Source organism: Lepidochelys kempii, chromosome 2 (genome assembly GCF_965140265.1).
Source record: "Lepidochelys kempii isolate rLepKem1 chromosome 2, rLepKem1.hap2, whole genome shotgun sequence".
Lineage (NCBI taxonomy): Eukaryota > Metazoa > Chordata > Testudines > Cheloniidae > Lepidochelys > Lepidochelys kempii.
Genome location: NC_133257.1, coordinates 61,468,244 through 61,488,135, shown reverse-complemented (window position 1 = coordinate 61,488,135; position 19,892 = coordinate 61,468,244). Strand labels below are relative to the sequence as shown.

The window sequence follows — 19,892 nt, the reverse complement described above, 5'->3', positions numbered from 1 at the left end:
TCGAAGAACAACAATTACGAGAAGGTGAGTAACCGTTTTTTCTTCAAAAAACAATGGAAATTCATTTTCCATAAATTTTAGTGCAGTGCCTGGTACCCTTCTAGAATGCTGAATGCATATACTGTATGCTTAAATCTCTGAAAACCAGAAAACAAAGGGTTAAGTTGCACATTAGCCCTACACCACAGCCTTTCCTGTGCCTTCTTTCAACCTCCATCTACAGACATCACAGTTCTCTATCCTTGCAGGTGATATGAACTGCTGAAGAGAGACAGCACTGGAGGATAGTAGGAGAAACTGTCAGACCATGTCCTCACTAAGGCAAACCTTGTATTTAGGGCAGGCTTAATGAACAACAGTTGGCTATATCTGGCCTATACTTGACCAATTCTGCTTTGCACAGACCACCCTAGTTTCCTTGTCCTGAGGACTCCCTCTGGAATGTTGCCTGCACTTATCTCTGCCCTGAAGCATACTGTCACGTATGCTCCTAGGATGCTACAGATCCCCTCCCAAGAATAGACTATTATGCTCCTCTTCTTCTCCAGCTCTGTAACGGCACAGAAACAAGGGGTCCATGGTCCCTTTCAGTACAGATGCACCTCTTGTATCGCAGTATGGGCTCTGGCAAATTGCTGCAGGTAATCGTGGCACCAGTCAACACAGCTGTCTCCAACATCATGAGGGGCAGTTGGAGTGTGTGCAGACAAATGAGGGAATTCAGTGTTGTGTGACAACACATAACATAAAATGGCACATTTACTTATTCCTAATGTATGCTTACTATAGGGCTGACCTGGCTGAAACATACTTACAGTACATCCCCAGTGACTTTTGCCAGCTCTAGGGAACACAGTTAAGATTACAGGTCAGGATAGGATGGGAACTCTGGAGTCGGGGACTCTCTCATCAGGGGGACTGAGTCATCTATCTGCCGCCCTGACTAGGAAAGCAGAGAAGTCTGCTGCTTGCCAGGGGCTAAGATTCACGATGTGACGGAGAGACTGCCGAGATTCATCAAGCCCTCGGACCGCTACCCCTTCCTGCTTTTCCACGTGGGCACCAGTGATACTGCCAAGAATGACCTTGAGCAGATCACTGCAGACTATGTGGCTCTGGGAAGGAGGATAAAGGAGTATGAGGCGCAAGTGGTGTTCTCGTCCATCCTCCCCGTGGAAGGAAAAGGCCGGGGTAGGGATCGTCGAATCATGGAAGTCAATGAACAGCTACGCAGGTGGTGTCGGAGAGAAGGCTTTGGATTCTTTGACCATGGGATGGTGTTCCATGAAGGAGGAGTGCTAGGCAGAGACGGGCTCCACTTAACGAAGAGAGGGAAGAGCATCTTTGCGAGCAGGCTGGCTAACCTAGTGAGGAGGGCTTTAAACTAGGTTCAGCGGGGGAGGGAGACCAAAGCCCTGAGGTAAGTGGGGAAGCGGGATACCAGGAGGAAGCACGAGCAGGAGCGTGTGAGAGGGGAGGGCTCCTGCCTCATACTGAGAACAAGGGGCGATCAGCGGGTTATCTCAAGTGCCTATATATAAATGCACAAAGCCTGGGAAACAAGCAGGGAGAACTAGAGGTCCTGGCAAAGTCAGGGAATTATGATGTTATTGGAATAACGGAGACTTGGTGGGATAACTCGCATGACTGGAGTACTGTCATGGATGGGTATAAGCTGTTCAGGAAGGACAGGCAGGGCAGAAAAGGTGGGGGAGTTGCACTGTATGTAAGGGAGCAGTATGACTGCTCAGAGCTCAAGTATGAAACTGCAAAAAAACCTGAGCGTCTCTGGATTAAGTTTAGAAGCCTGAGCAACAAGGGTGATGTCGTGGTGGGAGTCTGTTATAGACCACCGGACCAGGGGGATGAGGTGGACGAGGCTTTCTTCCGGCAAGTCGCAGAAGCTACTAGATCGCAGGCCCTGGTTCTCATGGGCGACTTCAGTCATCCTGGTATCTGCTGGGAGACCAATACAGCGATGCACAGACAATCCAGGAAGTTTTTGGAAAGTGTAGGGGACAATTTCCTGGTGCAAGTGCTGGAGGAACTAACTAGGGGCAGAGCTCTTCTTGACCTGCTGCTCACAACCGGGAAGAATTAATAGGGGAAGCAAAAGTGGATGGGAACCTGGGAGGCAGTGACCATGAGATGGTCGAGTTCAGGATCCTGACACAAGAAAGAAAGGAGAGCAGCAGAATACGGACCCTGGACTTCAGAAAAACAGACTTTGACTCCCTCAGGGAACTGATGGGCAGGATCCCCTGGGAGAATAACATGAGGGGGAAAGGAGTCCAGGAGAGCTGGCTGTATTTTAAAGAATCCTTATTGAGGTTGCAGGAACAAACCATCCCATCTTTTTGTGTAGAAAGAATAGTAAATACGGCAGGCGACCAGCTTGGTTTAACAGTGAAATCCTTGCTGATCTTAAACACAAAAAAGAGGCTTACAAGAAGTGGAAGATTGGACAAATGACCAGGGATAAGTATATAAATATTGCTCGGGCATGTAGGAATGGAATCAGAAATGCTAAATCACACCTGGAGTTGCAGCTATCAAGGGATGTTAAGAGTAACAATAAGGGTTTCTTCAGGTATGTTGGCAATAAGAAGAAAGCCAAAGAAAGTGTGGGCCCCTTATTGAATGAGGGAGGCAACCTAGTGACAGAGGATGTGGAAAAAGCTAATGTACTCAATGCTTTCTTTGCCTCTGTCTTCACGAACAAGGTCAGCTCCCAGACTACTGCACTGGGCAGCACAGCATGGGGAGGAGGTGGCCAGCCCTCTGTGAAGGAAGAAGTGGTTCGGGACTATTTAGAAAAACTGGATGTACACAAGTCCATGGGGCCAGATGCGTTGCATCCGAGAGTGCTAAAGGAATTGGTGGATGTGATTGCGGAGCCATTGGCCATTATCTTTGAAAACTCATGGCGATCGGGGGAAGTCCCAGAAGATTGGAAAAAGGCTAATGTAGTGCCCATCTTTAAAAAAGGGAAGAAGGATGATCCTGGGAACTACAGGCCTGTCAGCCTCACCTCAGTCCCCGGAAAAATCATGGAGCATGCCCTCAAGGAATCAATTCTGAAGCACTTAGAGGAGAGGAAAGTGATCAGGAACAGTCAGCATGGATTCACCAAGGGCAAGGCATGCCTGACTAATCTAATTGCCTTCTGTGATGAGATAACTGGTTCTGTGGATGAAGGGAAAGTAGTGGACGTGTTATTCCTCGACTTTAGCAAAGGTTTTGACATGGTCTCCCACAGTATTCTTGTCAGCAAGTTAAAGAAGTATGGGCTGGATGGATGCACTACAAGGTGGGTAGAAAGTTGGCTAGATTGTCGGGCTCAACAGGTAGTGATCAATGGCTCCATGTCTAGTTGGCAGCCGGTATCTAGCGGAGTGCCCCAAGGGTCGGTCCTGGGGCCGGTTTTGTTCAATATCTTCATTAATGATCTGGAGGATGATGTGGATTGCACCCTCAGCAAGTTTGCGGATGACACTAAACTGGGAGGAGCGGTAGATACGCTGGAGGGTAGGGATAGGATACAGAGGGCCCTAGACAAATTGGAGGATTGGGCCAAAAGAAATCTGATGAGGTTCAACAAGGACAAGTGGAGAGTCCTGCACTTAGGTCGGAAGAATCCAATGCACCGCTACAGACTAGGGACCGAATGGCTAGGCAGCAGTTCTGCAGAGAAGGACCTAGGGGTGACAGTGGACGAGAAGCTGGATATGAGTCGACAGTGTGCACTTGTCGCCAAGAAGGCCAATGGCATTTTGGGCTGTATAAGTAGGGGCATTGCCAGCAGATCGAGGGACGTGATCCTTCCCCTCTATTCGACATTGGTGAGGCCTCATCTGGAGTACTGTGTCCAGTTTTGGGCCCAACACTACAAGAAGGATGTGGAAAAATTGGAGAGAGTCCAGCCAAGGGCAACAAAAATGATTAGGGGTCTGGAACACATGAGTTATGAGGAGAGGCTGAGGGAACTGGGATTGTTTAGTCTACGGAAGAGAAGAATGAGGGGGGATTTGATATCTGCTTTTAACTACCTGAAAGGTGGATCCAAAGAGGATGAATCTAGACTATTCTCAGTGATAGCAGATGACAGGACAAGGAGTAATGGTCTCAAGTTGCAGTGGGGGAGGTTTAGGTTGGATATTAGGAAAAATTTTTTCACTAGGAGTGTGGTGAAACACTGGAATGCGTTACCTAGGGAGGTGGTGGAATCCCTTTCCTTAGAAGTTTTTAAGTCAGGCTTGACAAAGCCGTGGCTGGGATGATTTAGTTGGGGATTGGTCCTGCTCTGGGCAGGGGGTTGGACTAGATGGCCTCCAGAGGTCCCTTCTAACTCTGTTATTCTATGATTCTATGATTTCATGGTTTTCAAAGGTTTAAGTATTAGATTCATTTGACTTTCTGGAAAGGGTGCTCAACCTTAATTGTGCATTTAGTTTTTGGGCAGTAAATTATATTTTCATCTAGATAATGGAAATATGTGTCCATATCCGTGCTAGATTGAAATGACTGTCTTTTACTGTTTAGATGGCGCAGGAATGATGGGAATGCATCCTGCACCTAATATTGAGGATCTTCCAGGGAAAGTACCAGCAGATCAGGCTGTGTAAGTATTTTTTCTTACACAGCTGTGTTCCTTTAGTATTGTTTTAACTTCTGGTGTATTTGCTAACAGGGATACATCTTTGAAGCAAGAGTATTAAAATAAATTCTTCAAACTTCTGGTCATGAGTTTCTGAACTGTAATTTAGTATACGAATTCATAAATGGATAGTGAAAATAACAGAGATTGATAGGCTGTGAAAAAAGAAAAAAAATCTCAGGTTTCACTTTTGTGTTTCAAGCAGGAATTACTTTTTTCTTTTTTGCATTAAACTGTATTAATTTTCTTTGTATCTGTTTGTTTTTTAATTCAGAAGTAACATTGGACAGAGAAACACAGGTGGTAGACCCAGAGGTCTAGGAATATTTCCTGAAGAAAAACCAAAGCCCTTCAAAGAGTCAGCTTTTTCTTATCAAGAAGAATTGCAACAGCAGGTATTAAAAAGTTTGTTTTCTTACCTACTAGCTATGCAAATTGAGATCTAAAAGTAAAACTGTGTTAATTCTTGTTCATCCATTGTCGCTGATAATTAACGTTTTGCAATTGTAGCTTAGCTTATAGTTCAGTTGATAATGTATTTTGTGAAATAGAATCTAGCCCACTCTCCCTTAGATATGTGTGTTCTGTGGGCTTGGTAAAACTATGCTAGTAAAATTGAACAGATATGACTCTGAATACAAGCTGGAACAGGTGGCTTTTTCCACTTCCATATGATAATTTTCCTGACCATAACCATGCTTTCATACTTCATTGCAAACTTTCAGGTACAGTGGGCAAAGAGGAGACTAAATATAAATGTGCCCAGAAATGTGGTGGTTATACTATTGGTGTACTATTAAAAAGCCACGTGTAACAGCAGTGTAGTCACATATGTCTTCATACCACCACTACAGCAAAAAGATACGTTCTTATTTTCTTTCTCCACTAAGTCTAATGGGTATTAGAGGTCAGTCAGACTTCACCAAAGAAGTTTGCTTCTTCCACCATCTCTAGTTCATGACATACTTCTAACAGTCAAAAACTTGTGGGGAGGGATTGTAATATAAGTTCTTCTAATTGAAAAAAATACAACAGTTTTTCACTCTTAAATAACGAAGAAATTAAAGAAGAAATGGGGGCGGAAGGAAAAAATCTCCCTTTTTGATGTGAAAAAGGCATAGAAGCAAACAGACACAACAATTGTTTAGGTTCTTTCATTTCCCCTCCCTGCCCCCAAATCCCAAAGCCTTTCACAGATTGTATACCAACTGCAGCACTGAAATGCAGCCATCTCTGAAGTGACAGATTGTGGCCAAAAGGTACACAGTATTATTATTCTTATTCAGTTACTGCGAGAACCCGACACGATAAAGACAAATGAAAAAGATACTGTCACTATCTTGAAGAGCTTGCAATCTAAGTAAGAATATAACTGTCAAGGGGAGGGAAAAGAGTATAACAGTTACAGCAGTGAGAGTCTGTGGTAACTTGGGTTTGTTACACATATCTTGGTGGTTAAAAAAATTATCATCAATAGCTATGGATTTAAAGAACTAGAGTAGTATTAGTATTTTCTTGATTGGCAGGGGAGGCACATGAAAGAAGGAAGTAGGGGAGACATGGAATGAGTGTGAATATATAAGCAAAATAAAGGTCAAAGGAGAAAAGAAAGGAGCAGAGAAGGAAGTAGGGTTGTGAAAGGATGAAGGAGAGAGCGAGAGTGTGGAAGGCAGAGAAGGGTAAAGAAGGGAAATAAAGAGGGGTTGTGTAGTGTAACAGAGACAAAAAAGAGGTTCAGAGAACTAGAGAAAAGTCTACTTGTGGTATTGTCAGGAAGCTGAGACTATGAAGGCTCTTCTCCTCATGCCTAGCTTGTGCTTGTCCTTTTATTAAACTGCTTTCAGAAGGGAGCTGAAATTTTGGCTTTGTTAAATGTGTTCTTAATAGATTTTCCTTATTAAATGGATGCTGTCAATCTGGAATCTAATCAGTTTTTTAAGGATCTGAAGCAGTTTCAGATACTGCACTTGTCCTTGGGTTCTTTGGCAATATTTATTGTTTCACAGTTACATGATCATATTATTTAAAAATGTTTTCTCCCTCATTGCTGTATGAACGACCCATGCAAAGAGATGAAACTGACCCCCTTATCTGATTAAAGGAGAAACAGTGAGACTGATACTGTCAAATGAAGACTAAAAGTAGAGAAAATATTTTTTCTTGAATCTTTCAACTACAGCAGTATTAGAAATAATGTGCAAACATAGTAGGTAAAAACGTTTGGACAGAACTGTGGTTTTTAAGTAGATGTCTTTTTGATCTTTCAAAAATCTACATTACACAAATTTTGTGGAGGTTATTTTAATAAGTTCTATCTTGCCATCTGTGGAGGGAAAGAGAACTGAAGCAAAGGTGATATAGAAGTGAGGCATCAGCAAACATATTACCCCGTGCCTGCACTATTTTACAAATGGTAGAGTTGTGTAACTTTTTACTGGGATTTTTATTTCTATCCACTAGTAAAACCAGATTGTATGGTTGGACTGATGACAAAGTTCTGAGGGACCCAGAAAACTTTTCCAAACATCTAAAATAATTTTTAGGTTTCCAAAAGAATCTATTATAAGGTCTGATAAACTATGTCTTTCCAGAGGTTAGAAGCAAGTGCTTGGGTCCTAGTGGAATATTGGGGATCTCTTATTTTCAATGGCATAGTTTTCATTTCTATTCCTTTAGGATCACAAAATAGTGAGCCTTTAATCTGTGATTGGTATGAGACAGGAGTAATGGCTGTCCTAAAGTTGGAGGTTTTGTAGTGGGTGTGTCCCTGTGATCTATTTGTCATCTATGTGTCTGAGTGTACCTTATGGCAAAAGTGTTTGGTAAAACTGTACCCAGTACGTGGTTTGGAGAAGTTGGCAATGAAGTTTTATGACTAATTTGATGTGGATACCTAAGAATACAAAGGAAAACAAGAGCATTCAGCTTGCTCTATGAGTTCTTTACTTCCAAATATATTTATTTTTATTAGAAGTTTGTGTGACTGAGTGTTATCCTATCTTTAGATAAGAGAAAGAGAAGAACGACGCAGACGAGAAAAGGAGGAAAAGGAACGATATGAAGCCAAGTTAGAAACTGAAATGAGAAATTACAATCCTTGGGGAAAAGGTGGTGGTGGTGCTCCTCTCAGAGACACAAAAGGCAATCTGATAAGTACGTTTGAAAATGTGGGTCTTCTCTTTAAGACGTCTATTGTTTTCTTCTCTTTAAGTTATTAACTTTATTCCGACAAACATTGTTATTCTTTGTATCACATCATTGGTGTATATGGCACTTTACAGGCAAGGAAGAACACTTGGCCAGTGCCTGTAGAAGCATGTGATCCTAGGAATCAAATCCTGTTCACTTTATTTAAGGGAATGGTTTCATTGGCTTCAATAGAAATATTTTCCCGTGTAAGAAGAGCAGAACTAAAGTTATCCATCTGTTTGGGATTAACAAGAAATGACAGCCGACAAGGCGGGTATTGCTTGTGTATTAATTGTGCTGATTACTTAAGAATTCCAAGTTAACACTGAGGTTTGCTAAGTTCTTGTCCCAACATCAGGCCCACTATTATTAAAATTAAAGTTTCGTTGGGAACCCTGATGTGCACTGTTGCAACACACACAGTTTTTGAATTTGCGATAGTTTTATTAACAGAATTAGCAAAGTTACAAACGCTCCAACCCAGCAAGGTAGGTAGAGATACTACAGAATGTGCGTCTGAGCATCTATATGCTGTCACTATCCCTTGCAAAAGGACTAAAAGTGTTAGTTATCCTCACCACAACCAGTGGTCGTCATCCTGGCATCTCCCAAGAGTTACATCTCACGAGGCACACAGGCTGGGATACGACTTCTTATAATGTGTTATGCTGACACCACTATACCTAATGCATATTCCATAGGGGTTTCTCCCCTTTTTCTTATTTGTATTTCCTCACCCTACTAACGTTGGGGTGCCCTTCTCCCACAGATTAGTAATCTGTTTACCTCAAGTTTATTAGCATTTATATTATTAGCATTTATTGACATTATATTATTTTATTAGCATTTATTAGCATTTATTTATAAACTTGTGGTCAGACATCTGCTGGTGTTCCTAACTTCAAATAGCCCAAGCTGGTATAAGCTAGCATCTTCTGATTACCTGTTGGCAGTTTAGTCATTACAGCGTTCTGTCTTGTGATTTTATGATCTAGGGTTACTCCTTGTTAGCTGCTTAATCTAAGGCTTTTGGGCCTTATGCCTTATTTAGTTAAACTATTGTCTTACAGGCCTTGTAAGTTCATTATATTACTGCCTTAACTTATACCCATGGCTTACCTAGCAAATACCTATAAGTATAGGCTACGGGGCAAGAAAAGACAACAGAAAACAAAGTGGAAAGGATTGGTAGATGAAAAGATTTCCAATACGCTAGGCCCTGTATTTGTGTGATTGGTGTGATGTACTTTCATTTTAAATGTTTCCACAGGAGCAGTACATTACAACAATATAACTTCTAATCATGGACTCTCTACTTGGGACAAATAGACTAAGAACAAATCTGAATGAGTCCATAAAGGGAAGTGGAATATTATTTGAGCTTGCCCACTATGACAGCCTTGTAAATTGTCATATAAAGACAGTCAGATACTAATAATACTCAGCATTTATTTATTCTTTGTGTTTTGCAAAGTATTTATTTATTCTTTGTGTTTTGCAAAGTTTTGCAAAGGTACTGTGATGATTAAGTAATTGATGAGTACTCAGTACTCATCAATTACTTAATCATCACAGTACCTTTGTAAGAAAGAGATGGAGATAGACAAACAGGGAAACTGCAACACAGGGAAATAATTTATCTAAGGCCACAAAACAAGTCAGTGGCACAACTGGGATTAAATTTCAAGTTCCTGGCTCCCTGTCATGAGCTCAGTCCCCCAGATCAGGCTAGCTGAGAGTGGTTGGGAAAGACACAAGTTACATTGTTTACCATGAGCTCTTGAACAGTAGTTTCTGTATTTAAAAAAAAAAAAAAGAACAAAACAAAAAACCATTAGGAAAAACAACAACAGTTTGTTTGTCTTTCAGTAGGCCCAGTCAGATCTGTCCACCTCAAAATAAATGCAGTAAGGTCAAATTCGTTCCAATACAGAAGGTCTCCTATACTATTTGCACCAAATATCCTGTCTTCCTCCCACAAGACTGCAGAGCAGTTGTGGAGCCCCTTCGTGGAGGTTACTTTATCTCAATGGATGAAGTAGTGTTTGTGGGTTCTTATATGATCCTCTCTGTGAGGAGAGATCGGAAGATCCGCATAGAAGAATACCAGCCTTGTTTCCACCCCTCTTATTGGCCTACCTACACGCCATTCCTTCCTACCCTCAGTGTATTATTGTGCAGAAATCTCTTACCTAGCTGGTTCTGCAGCCATGGAGAAGAGGGGTGCATTTGTCTCTACAGACTTAAGTGATCCATAAGGCTTTATGTGGGCCTTCTGTGGGTACATTTTACTGTAACAAGCACTTTTTCTCAAAGAAGCCTAATTTCAACAATGTATTTTCATGCTTCTTCACCGCTTGGTCATTTAACCAAGGGGATAAGAACCTCAGTAGCACTATTAGCATCATGTCTAGGTGTTCTGGTAATGTGTAAAGACTCAAAGATAGGAGTTTTGTAGTTTTTTCTTCTTGATGCACTGAATGCCCCTCATGAGTCTTCAGAATAGGTGACTGTCTAATGATTACCCTCAGGAAGGGAAAGTGGGTTCTTCTAATATAAGTAAAACCTCCTATTCACACTCATATACAAGTCAATTCCTGCTGTTATTTCCAGAGTTTGGGACTGTTCAATATATAGTATTGAGAAATGCCTGATGTAAAGCACAACATGGTAAAGGAAAAATTTATAGTTATGGCTCAGAGCATGTTATCATGCTTAATCTGAATTAGTACTTTTAGAGTACTCGAAATTTCAACTTGCAGTTCTTGTTTCTCTGTGCAAAAGGATATTGACCTAGCTGTTTCGTTTAGGTTGAATCATATTCTGTTTGACTCTAATTCTTCTTGCATTTGAAGTGAATGCCCAACAAAAAAAGATGGGAGAATTTCTGAAGTCTATGTGCATTTCATTATTACATCAAAACTTCAATGTAACATTGAGTTAAAGTACTTGTTGACATCAATATATATATATGCTAAATTCAGGTCCATAACATTGAGTTAGAGCACCTGTTTTCATTTGCAGACCTCTAACAAATTTTGAACAGAGGTGTGGACCGCTTTGGAAATCTTAGACGTAGTCTGCAGACCACCAAGGGTCCACAGACCATAGGTTGAAAACCACTGAGTTAGAGTACTTGATGACATCAATATAGGATACTGCTGAATTCAGGACCAAAGCAGTTTGTTTGGACATTAAAGCTAGCCAACATTTTCAACACTGTGTGCCTAAAATATAGATTTAGTAACCTAAGTTTTAGGTTCCCAGTTTCAAAATTTTTGGCCATATCCACAGCTCTGTGTGAAATGACATGACATACCATGTTATATGGAAGTATGAGTTATTACTCCCATATATATGAATTATTTTCTATTGTGCATAGTGTTCCTTTTTCATCCCAGTGAAATGTCTCTTCACTGGGTTTGTGTACTGTGTTTATAGTAATTTCTAAGTAGCTGCTTCTAAGAGAGGAATATCATTTAAAGTTCTGGGAATATCCAGCCTTAAATATCCAAACAGATTAAAAATGGTCAGTAACAACATATGCAGCTGCCCTTAAAATTGGTTTTAGTTTAGCTATTACTCTTTTCCAGGTATATGATAGTATAACAATTGCTCATTTGTGGCATTCTCATAGCACGTGATAGGTTTCCATTTATCTTGGCAATTTCTCCTTTTTGCCTTGTAAATATTTTGAAAACCTATTAATTTTTAAAAACATTATTGGATAGAATCACGAATTCATAGGTTGGTAGGCTGCTTTGCGGGATCCTTCTATACCTGCAGATTATATTATCTTTTTAATATCTCAAATTAATTTCAAGTGTATTCCTTACAGATTTGCTAAAAAATTGATCTTAATCTAGTTAGGTATGGAAATAATCTGTTAGCTGGCAAAGGAAAACCTGAATTAAATATTGCACTGTTAGATAAAACTGGCAAATGTTATTAACTAGTTCTACTAGAACTTCGCTCTTTGAACTATAGCACAATAATCTCTCACTTTGAGATTTTCTGCTCTGATTTGCAGCAAGAGGACTCAAACTGATATTTGAATAAGTAGCTCTGTTATTGAGCTACTATACTAAGATTAGTAGAATCTTTTGCTAGTAATTCTTCATATTGGCAAGATTTGAGCCAAAAATATTAACAGTAGTGAAGATTTGTAAAAGTGATGAATGGTTTTGGGTGCCTCAGTTTTTGTGTGATACCTTACAGGGGCCAGTTTTCAGAGGGTAGGGGCATAGTACTTTCTGAAAATAAGGACTCTTTAAAGTGTGTCCTATTGGGCACCCCATAATCATCACTTATGAAAAATTATCCAGTGTCTTTGTAGTAATAAATATAGCGTCTGCAAATTATGTTGAAAAATATGTAAAAATAATCATTAGATGAACATTTCAGTCCTGGTATAACTTTGAGCATACCACATATTGTGAATGTATGTTTACATATCACAAAGCAGTAGCTGGATTATTAAAGAATGTGAGAAGAACCAATTCACATGTAATGATGTGCAACATTTAGCATGATTAGGAGAAATGAAATAAGCAGCATAGATACTCAATATTAAATCAAAGTATTTTACAACCTTTTTAACAGAGGAGGATTTTGGAAACAAACACAGTCACGACACATTGTGTCAACTGTGTCATGCTTCAAGCTTTTTACCCTTGCTTTTTGTGGTATTTTCTGCTTTTTGCTGTGAAGGGTCATTGCTGACAAAAGCTTTCTGAGTGAAAAGTTGTTGGTAATTTTATTTCCTTGTTCAGTAAGTTCCAGGTGACCACTTTTCTCATTTCTAGCTCACATCATTGTTTTTTTATTTACTCTTTTGTTCCCATAGTTGGTGTGCCCTGAAAGTAGACCCGGTGAAATTTCTTGTTTTTGAGAATACACATGCCACTTGTGGGAATAAAATATTATAAATAGCTGTTTCCCCTCTCCTTTAGCTGACTTGAACATGATGCACAAGCAAAATGAAGATGCGTATCATAACCCAGAGGCAAGACACTATCAAGATAAAAGGGCTATTGTATCGGTTGACCAAAGTTTGGCCTCCCCAAGACCTGAGAACACAGAAGCATCTACAAATAAAATAGCAGGTTTTTAAGAATATTATGTTATCAGTTATAAACATTATTAGGTTTTGGTGGTCAAAAATTCTCAAGCTCTTGTACATCTCTCTTTTTCTGTCACTCATAAAACTGTCAATCATGCCTACCGTGTGAGGCACACTCCCACCTCTTTCCCAACAGTCCTCTTGCCTTATTGTTGTTGGAAGCTGAAGTGGGTTAGCAGTGGCCCCTCCCACTCTGGGTCAGTGGGAGCCACTCCGCCTCACTATGTCACAGGGCATTGCTCACGGTTGAGGAATCAGCTGAGTCACTCTTGGCTTGTAGCTCTGGTCAGCAGTTCGGGTAGAGCAATAGGCAGTCAGGGTCCTAGCCCACAATCAGGGCAGCGAAGGGGTGGTGGCTCGGACCTATGCTCAGGGTCGAGCAGCAAACAAACAGTTCAGAGGCCCAAGCAACAAGTTCTCTGGGCTCAGGCCGGAGTAGAGCAGCCAAGCACAGTCTTCAGGGGCGCAGGCAGGCTTAGAGCGCCCAAACACTGCCTAGGGGGGCTCTAAGACAAAACCTGTCCAGAGGCTCTAAGACTCTGTGAGGTTAGGGGTCCAGAGCTCTGGCACCAGCCCGAGCCCGGAATTCTACACAGCAGTGAAACAGCCCTGCAGCCGGAACCCCGTGAGCCTGAGTCAGCTGGCCTGGACCAGCCAGGGATGTCTAGTTGCTGTGTAGACATACCCTTAAAGACACTGAGCAAATTAGATGTTTGAGACCACAATGTTGGCTCTTTGTATTCAGTTGCTTCTTGTTAGGTGGGATTTCTCTGTAGTTGTTTTTTAATCAAAGAGATGGGGGCTGAAGTTTTGATGTTCAAGGCAAGGAAAAAGCCATTTTCGTAGGTTATGGGGTAAAGAGAGACATTATGACAAAGGGAAGTTATTTAAAAGTAATGGTCATAGTCATGTCGTTTATCCTACCTCACCCCACCATTTGCTGCTCTCTTGTATTCTTTCTTGTATTAATATTTGTTTGGGTTCTTTGAGAGTTGTTTGGGAAATCACTAGACCAATAGAAAAGCCATGAAGCAGAGTCTTATATTATGGGGATGATTTCCATTTTTTTGCCTTACACTTTCTGGTAGAATAAATCATAACTGTTCCGATTAAGGAATAATGTCACAGAATTGGGAAAAGGAGATGATGAAAACACAAAGTTACAGGCCAGTAATTTCGCTGTCAGTTAAATTACTATCCTGTTAATTTTTAAAAGCATGTGGTTAGGGTATTTATTTGAGGAAAAAAATTAGATTGGGTATTTTTAAAAAATCTCCTATTGTGCAAATTCTGGAGAAAACTCTTTTTTTTCCTGGAACCAGTAACTTAAAAACATTTTAACCCAGCTAATTTTGTTTGCTGTGTATGAGATTTGAAAAACTGAATATTTAGTTTGTTTACTTTGGGATGAAAATTTGGCAATGTTTTTTATGATTATGTAAAATGGTAAATAATAATGGCAGACTCTTAATTGTGACAATACTTCCTGGTGGTACTTAAAGTCAAGCAAGGCAATAGAGCCCTAGAGTGAAATTCACCCCTGTGCAGAGCGCAGGGGCAACTCTACCAATTTTGCCACCCCAAGCAGTTGCCGCCGAATTGCCACCACAGAGCACGGACTGCCGTCTCATTCTAAATGCTGCCCCAAGCACCTGCTTGGAAAGCTGGTGCCTGGAGCCGGCCCTGGCAGAGAGCCTGAATAGTGCTAATGTACCGTTTTTGTGGGACTTAAATCAGGGGTGGCCAGCCTGTGGCTCCGGAGCCACGTGCGGCTCTTCAGAAGTTAATATGCGGCTTCGGGGCTGGAGCTATAGGCGCCAACTTTCCAGTGTGCTGGGGGGGGTGCTCACTGCTCAATCCCTGGCTCTGCCACAGGCCCTGCCCTCACTCCACCCCTTCCCGCCCCCTCCTGAGCCTGCAGTGCCCTCACTCCTCCCCCTCCCACCCCAGAGCCTCCTGCATGCCACGAAACAGCTTCAGGAGGTGCGGGGAGGGAGGAGGAGGTGCTGATCGGTGGGGCAGCTGGTGGGCGGGAGGTGCTGGGAGCTGGGGGGAGGGAGGAGCTGATGGGGGGCTGCTGATGTATTACTGTGGCTCTTTGGCAATGTACACTGGTAAATTCTGGCTTCTTCTCAGGCTCAGGTGAATTTCCCATTGAATGTCCTAGAGAAACAGATATATTCAGTTAAATTGTGAAAAGTATTCTATTGCATATAGGTTCTTATATGGTGTTCATCACTGTTTCTTCATCATCACTGTATTTATGATTCCACAAGAGGAAAACTAAATATGAATTTAACATTATAATGTTTTTGATGTTAGAAATTAGACAGGCATAGATTGTATACAAGTTTAAGGTTAGATTGTAACAGCAGCCTATGTATGCAGTCAAAAGGAAATACATGGGACTTGACTGCACAGGAGCTACCCAGATCCTGGATCTGGATGTAGGATGGGGTGTGTGCAGAGAGAGCATACAATTAAAGTGTCAGCCTAATATTTCCCTCAACCCCTCTGAGTGAGTGGGTGGGGAACAGATAGAGCCATGACTCTTCCACATACCTTCAGTTCACCATTCAACTGAGCAGGCTGGATCTGAGTAGAGAATGCAGTATCTGATGAAGGGCCAAGGCATCATATCCTACAAAAGAATGGCTATACTGGGTCAGACCAGTGGTTCATCTAGCCCAGTATCCTGTCTTCTAACAGTGGCTAATGCCAAGTGCTTCAGAGGGAATGAACAGAACAGGTAATCATCAAGTGATCCATCTCCTGTTGCTCATTCCCAGCTTCTAGCAAACAGCTAACAGGCATCCTGGCTAATAGGCATTGATGGACCTGTCCTCCATGAACTTATCTAGTTCTTTTTTCAACCTTGTTATAGTCTTGGCCTTCACAACATCCTCTTGCAATGAGTTCCACAGGTTGACTGTGCACGGTGTGAAGAAATATTTCCTTTTGTTTGTTTTAAACCTGCTGCCTGTTAATTTCATTTGGTGATCCCTAGTTCTTGTGTTGTGAAAAGAAGTAAATAACACTTACGCCACACATGTCATGGATATTATAGACCTCTATCATATCTCCCTTTAGTCATCTCTTTCCCAGATTTATTAGTCTCTCCTCATATGGAAGCTGTTCCAGACGCCCTGATCATTTTTGTTGCCCTTCTCTGTACCTTTCCCAATTCTAATATATCTTTTTTTGAGATGGGGTGACTAGATCTGCATGCAGTATTCAAGATGTGGGCATACCATGGATTTATATAAAGGCAATATGATATTTTCTATCTTACCTATACCTTTCTGAAGGATTTCCAACATTGTGTTAGCTTTTTTGACTGCTGCTGCATATTGAGTGGCTGTTTTCAGAGAACTATTCACAATGATTCCAAGATCTCTTTCTTGAGTGGAGCAGTTAATTTAGACCCCATCATTTTATATGTATGTTATATATATATATATATATATATATATATATGTATGTTTTCCAACGTGCATTACTTTGCATTTATCAACATTGAATTTCATTTGCCATTTTGTTGCTCAGTCACTCAGTTTTGAGATACCTTTGTAACTCTTTGCAGTCTGCTTTGGACTTAACTATCTTGAGTAGTTTTGTATCATTTTGCAAATTTTTCCACCTCATTGTTACCTTGTTTTCCAGATCATTTATGAATATGTTGAACAGTATTGCTCCCAGTACAGACCCCTGGGGGACCCCACTATTTACCTCTTTCCCTTCTGAAAACTGACCATTTATTCCCACCCTTTGTTTCCTATCTTTTAATCAGTTACTGATCCATGAGAGGGCATTCTCTCTTATCCCATGACAGCTTACTTTGCTTAAGAGCCTAAGGTGAGGGACCTTGTCAAAGGCTTTCTGAATATCTAAGTACGCTATATCCACTGGATCACTCTTGTCCACATGCTTGTTGACCCCCTCAAAGAATTCTAGTAGGTTGGTGAGGCATGATTTCCCTTTACAAAAAACATGTTGACTCTTCCCCAACAAGTCATGTTCATATATGTGTCCAATAATTCTGTTCTTTACTATAATTTCAACTAATTTTGCCGGGTACTGAAGTTAGGCTTACTGGCTGTTAATTGCTGGGATCACCTCTGGAGCCTTGTTTAAAAATTGGTATCACATTAGCTATCCTCCAGTCATCTGGTACAGAAGCTGATTTAAATGATAGGCTACATACCACAGTTAATGGTGCTGCAGTTTCATATTTGAGTTCTTTCAGAACTCTTGAGTGAACACCACTCTTGTCCTGGTGGTGTATTACTGTTTAATTTATCAATTTGTTCCAAAACCTCCTCTAATGACATCTGAGTCTGGGACAGTTCCTCAGATTTGTCACCTAAAAAGTATGGCTATGGTTTGGGAATCTCCCTCATATCCTCAGCTGTGAAATCAGATTCAAAGAATTCATGTAGTTTCTCCGCAGTGGCCTTATCTTCCTTGAGGGCTCCTTTAGCATCTTGTTTCAGAGTAGCAGCCATGTTAGTCTGTATCCGCAAAGAGAAAAGGAGTACTTGTGGCACCTTAGAGACTTACAAATTTATTTATAGATTCATAGATATTAAGGTCAGAAGGGACCATTATGATCATCTAGTCCAACCTCCTGCACAACGTAGGCCACAGAATCTCACCCACCCACTCCTGCGAAAAACCTCTCACCTATGTCTGAGCTATTGAAGTCCTCAAATCGTGGTTTAGGGACTTAAAGGAGCAGAGAATCCTCCAGCAAGTGACCTCTGCCCCATGCTACAGAGGAAGGTGAAAAACCTCCAGGGCCTCTTCCAATCTGCCCTGGAGGAAAATTCCTTTTCGACTCCAAATATGCTGATCAGCTAAACCCTGAGCAAATGGGCAAGATTCACCAGCCAGATACCCAGGAAAGAATTCTCTGTAGTAACTCAGATCCCACGCCATCTAACATCCCATCACAGGCCATTAGGCCTATTTGAGCATAAGCTTTTGTGAGCTACAGCTCACTTCATCGGATGCATCCGATAAAGTAAGCTGTAGGTCACAAAAGCTTATGCTCAAATAAATTTGTTAGTCTCTAAGGTGCCACAAGTACTCCTTTTCTTTTTAGCATCTTGATCGTCCAGTGGCCCCACTGGTTGTTTAGTAGGTTTCCTGCTTCTGATATATTTGAATTTTTTTTTGCTGTTATTTTTTGAGTTTTTGGCTAGCTGTTCTTCAAATTCTTTTTTGGCCTTCCTAATCCTCTCTTCTTCTCCACCTGCTTTTGGAGAACAGGATATCCAGAGAAACTGCAACTCTAAAGGGTATGTCTGAGTCCATCTTCCTTTCCAGAGCTGCTCCTGGAGCACCACAGCTCTGAGCTAAGCCTTAGTTAGGGCTGAGAGTAAACTGTCAGCCTAACCCTTAATGATATCATTTTCAACAGACTAACCAGAGTGGCTGTGCTGAAAAAGATGTTAAATTAAAAATTCATAGTACAGTATGCTCATTACAGCTGTGGAATTTGACCTACTGAAATCTGTATCACTTGATTCTAATTATGCATTTTCTGTAGTGCCTATCATCCTGTTTTCTGAACATTAGTCTAATGAAGATGTTTTGTGTTGTTTTTCAAATTATATTCTGTTTTTTACAAATTTAGTATGTTTTAAGAACAGGTATTGAGTTATATCTGATAAGACTGCTGAATGGTAATCACAAGCAATGAAGTGTTGAACTTAGAAACTTTTTTGCCTAATTTAAAAAAAAAATAGAACTGTAAACCCTAGTATACATATGAAAGCAGCTGTATAGATTTGGTTGTGACGGACTGTGTTTTTCATCATAAACATCAGAATACTAACATGACCTATATATTCATTTATTTGTTGCTTGATATCCTAAAATCCTTTAGTTATTTGAATATTTTTATACAAACCCAAATAACTAACTAATTAATTGAACAATGAAACTCATACTAAATTCTGCACATAAAATATAAAAACTCTGTTTGAAAACTATTTCTATGATATCTTTGGATAATGTATATTGTAGGCTACCATGGGAGACAAATGTTTGTGTTTCTTTCATCTGGTTTTCTGTCTCAAAACTAGTTTTGATTATATTTGGAAAACTATCTTCTTCTAGGTTTTACATTTACACAAACCTCTCCCTATGTTCGAGGTAACATATTTAGTGAGCCACCATCTGAACAACAACTTAAGCGGCAAGAGGCATACAAGAATTTTCTTCGTTTGCAGGTGAATGCATGTGCCAATATTACCCTGTTAAGCTGTATTTAAGCATCTGAGCTTTTTTACTTATCAAGGATTTTATCCAATACATGCTCTCGAAGACCCCAGTCCTGTACAGACTTATGCATGTGAGTAACTTCATGCAGATGAGTAGTCCCACTGAATTTCATGGGAGTACTCACATGCTTAAGTGTTTGTAGGATTGTGCCTGAATCAGCAAAGTGCTATAAACCATCTGAAATTAGAAAATTGATGCCATTAGTGATTGACTTAAATTCAGTTGTGTTTTTAAAAATTTTTTGAGTCCCCAAAGTGTGCTAGGAGCCTCATAAAAACGTGAAGACACAAGCCTTGTCCTTAAGAATGAACAGTCTAAATTTAATATGACACAAGTGAGCATCATAAGTAGAGAAAGAGGAAGGACAAAAGTGACAATAAGAACCTAGTTATTTTTAGTAATGTTTGTGCACAATAGTTCTGCTAACAGTTTTTTTTGTTGTGTAACATGTTTTATAGTGTAACAAACCAGTGCCACAATAGTTAAAAAGAATTGAGGAGGAAATATGGGGGGGGAGGGAAGTTTGTTGTATATTATCATGTATGAAATTAATGTTGTTTGATCAATTTTAAAATTGTACCACAGTTTGGCATGGCTCTCTGTGGGAGAAGTGATTACGTTTTTTGTGTTTGGAAA

General features: G+C 40.6%; 1 protein-coding gene across 15 annotated transcripts in view; it reads left to right on the top strand.

Annotated features, from left to right (window-relative positions):
• The window catches only part of CSPP1 (centrosome and spindle pole associated protein 1), a 178,579-nt gene that overhangs the window by 87,113 nt on the left and 71,574 nt on the right, over positions 1 to 19,892 (top strand). For all 15 annotated transcript variants that reach the window (XM_073330932.1, XM_073330936.1, XM_073330945.1 and 12 more), the window contains 5 exons: positions 4,543 to 4,621; positions 4,932 to 5,052; positions 7,663 to 7,810; positions 12,799 to 12,951; positions 19,092 to 19,204. In XM_073330932.1, the coding sequence (XP_073187033.1) occupies positions 4,543 to 4,621; positions 4,932 to 5,052; positions 7,663 to 7,810; positions 12,799 to 12,951; positions 19,092 to 19,204 (614 nt within the window). The remainder of the gene's footprint in view (positions 1 to 4,542; positions 4,622 to 4,931; positions 5,053 to 7,662; positions 7,811 to 12,798; positions 12,952 to 19,091; positions 19,205 to 19,892) is intronic.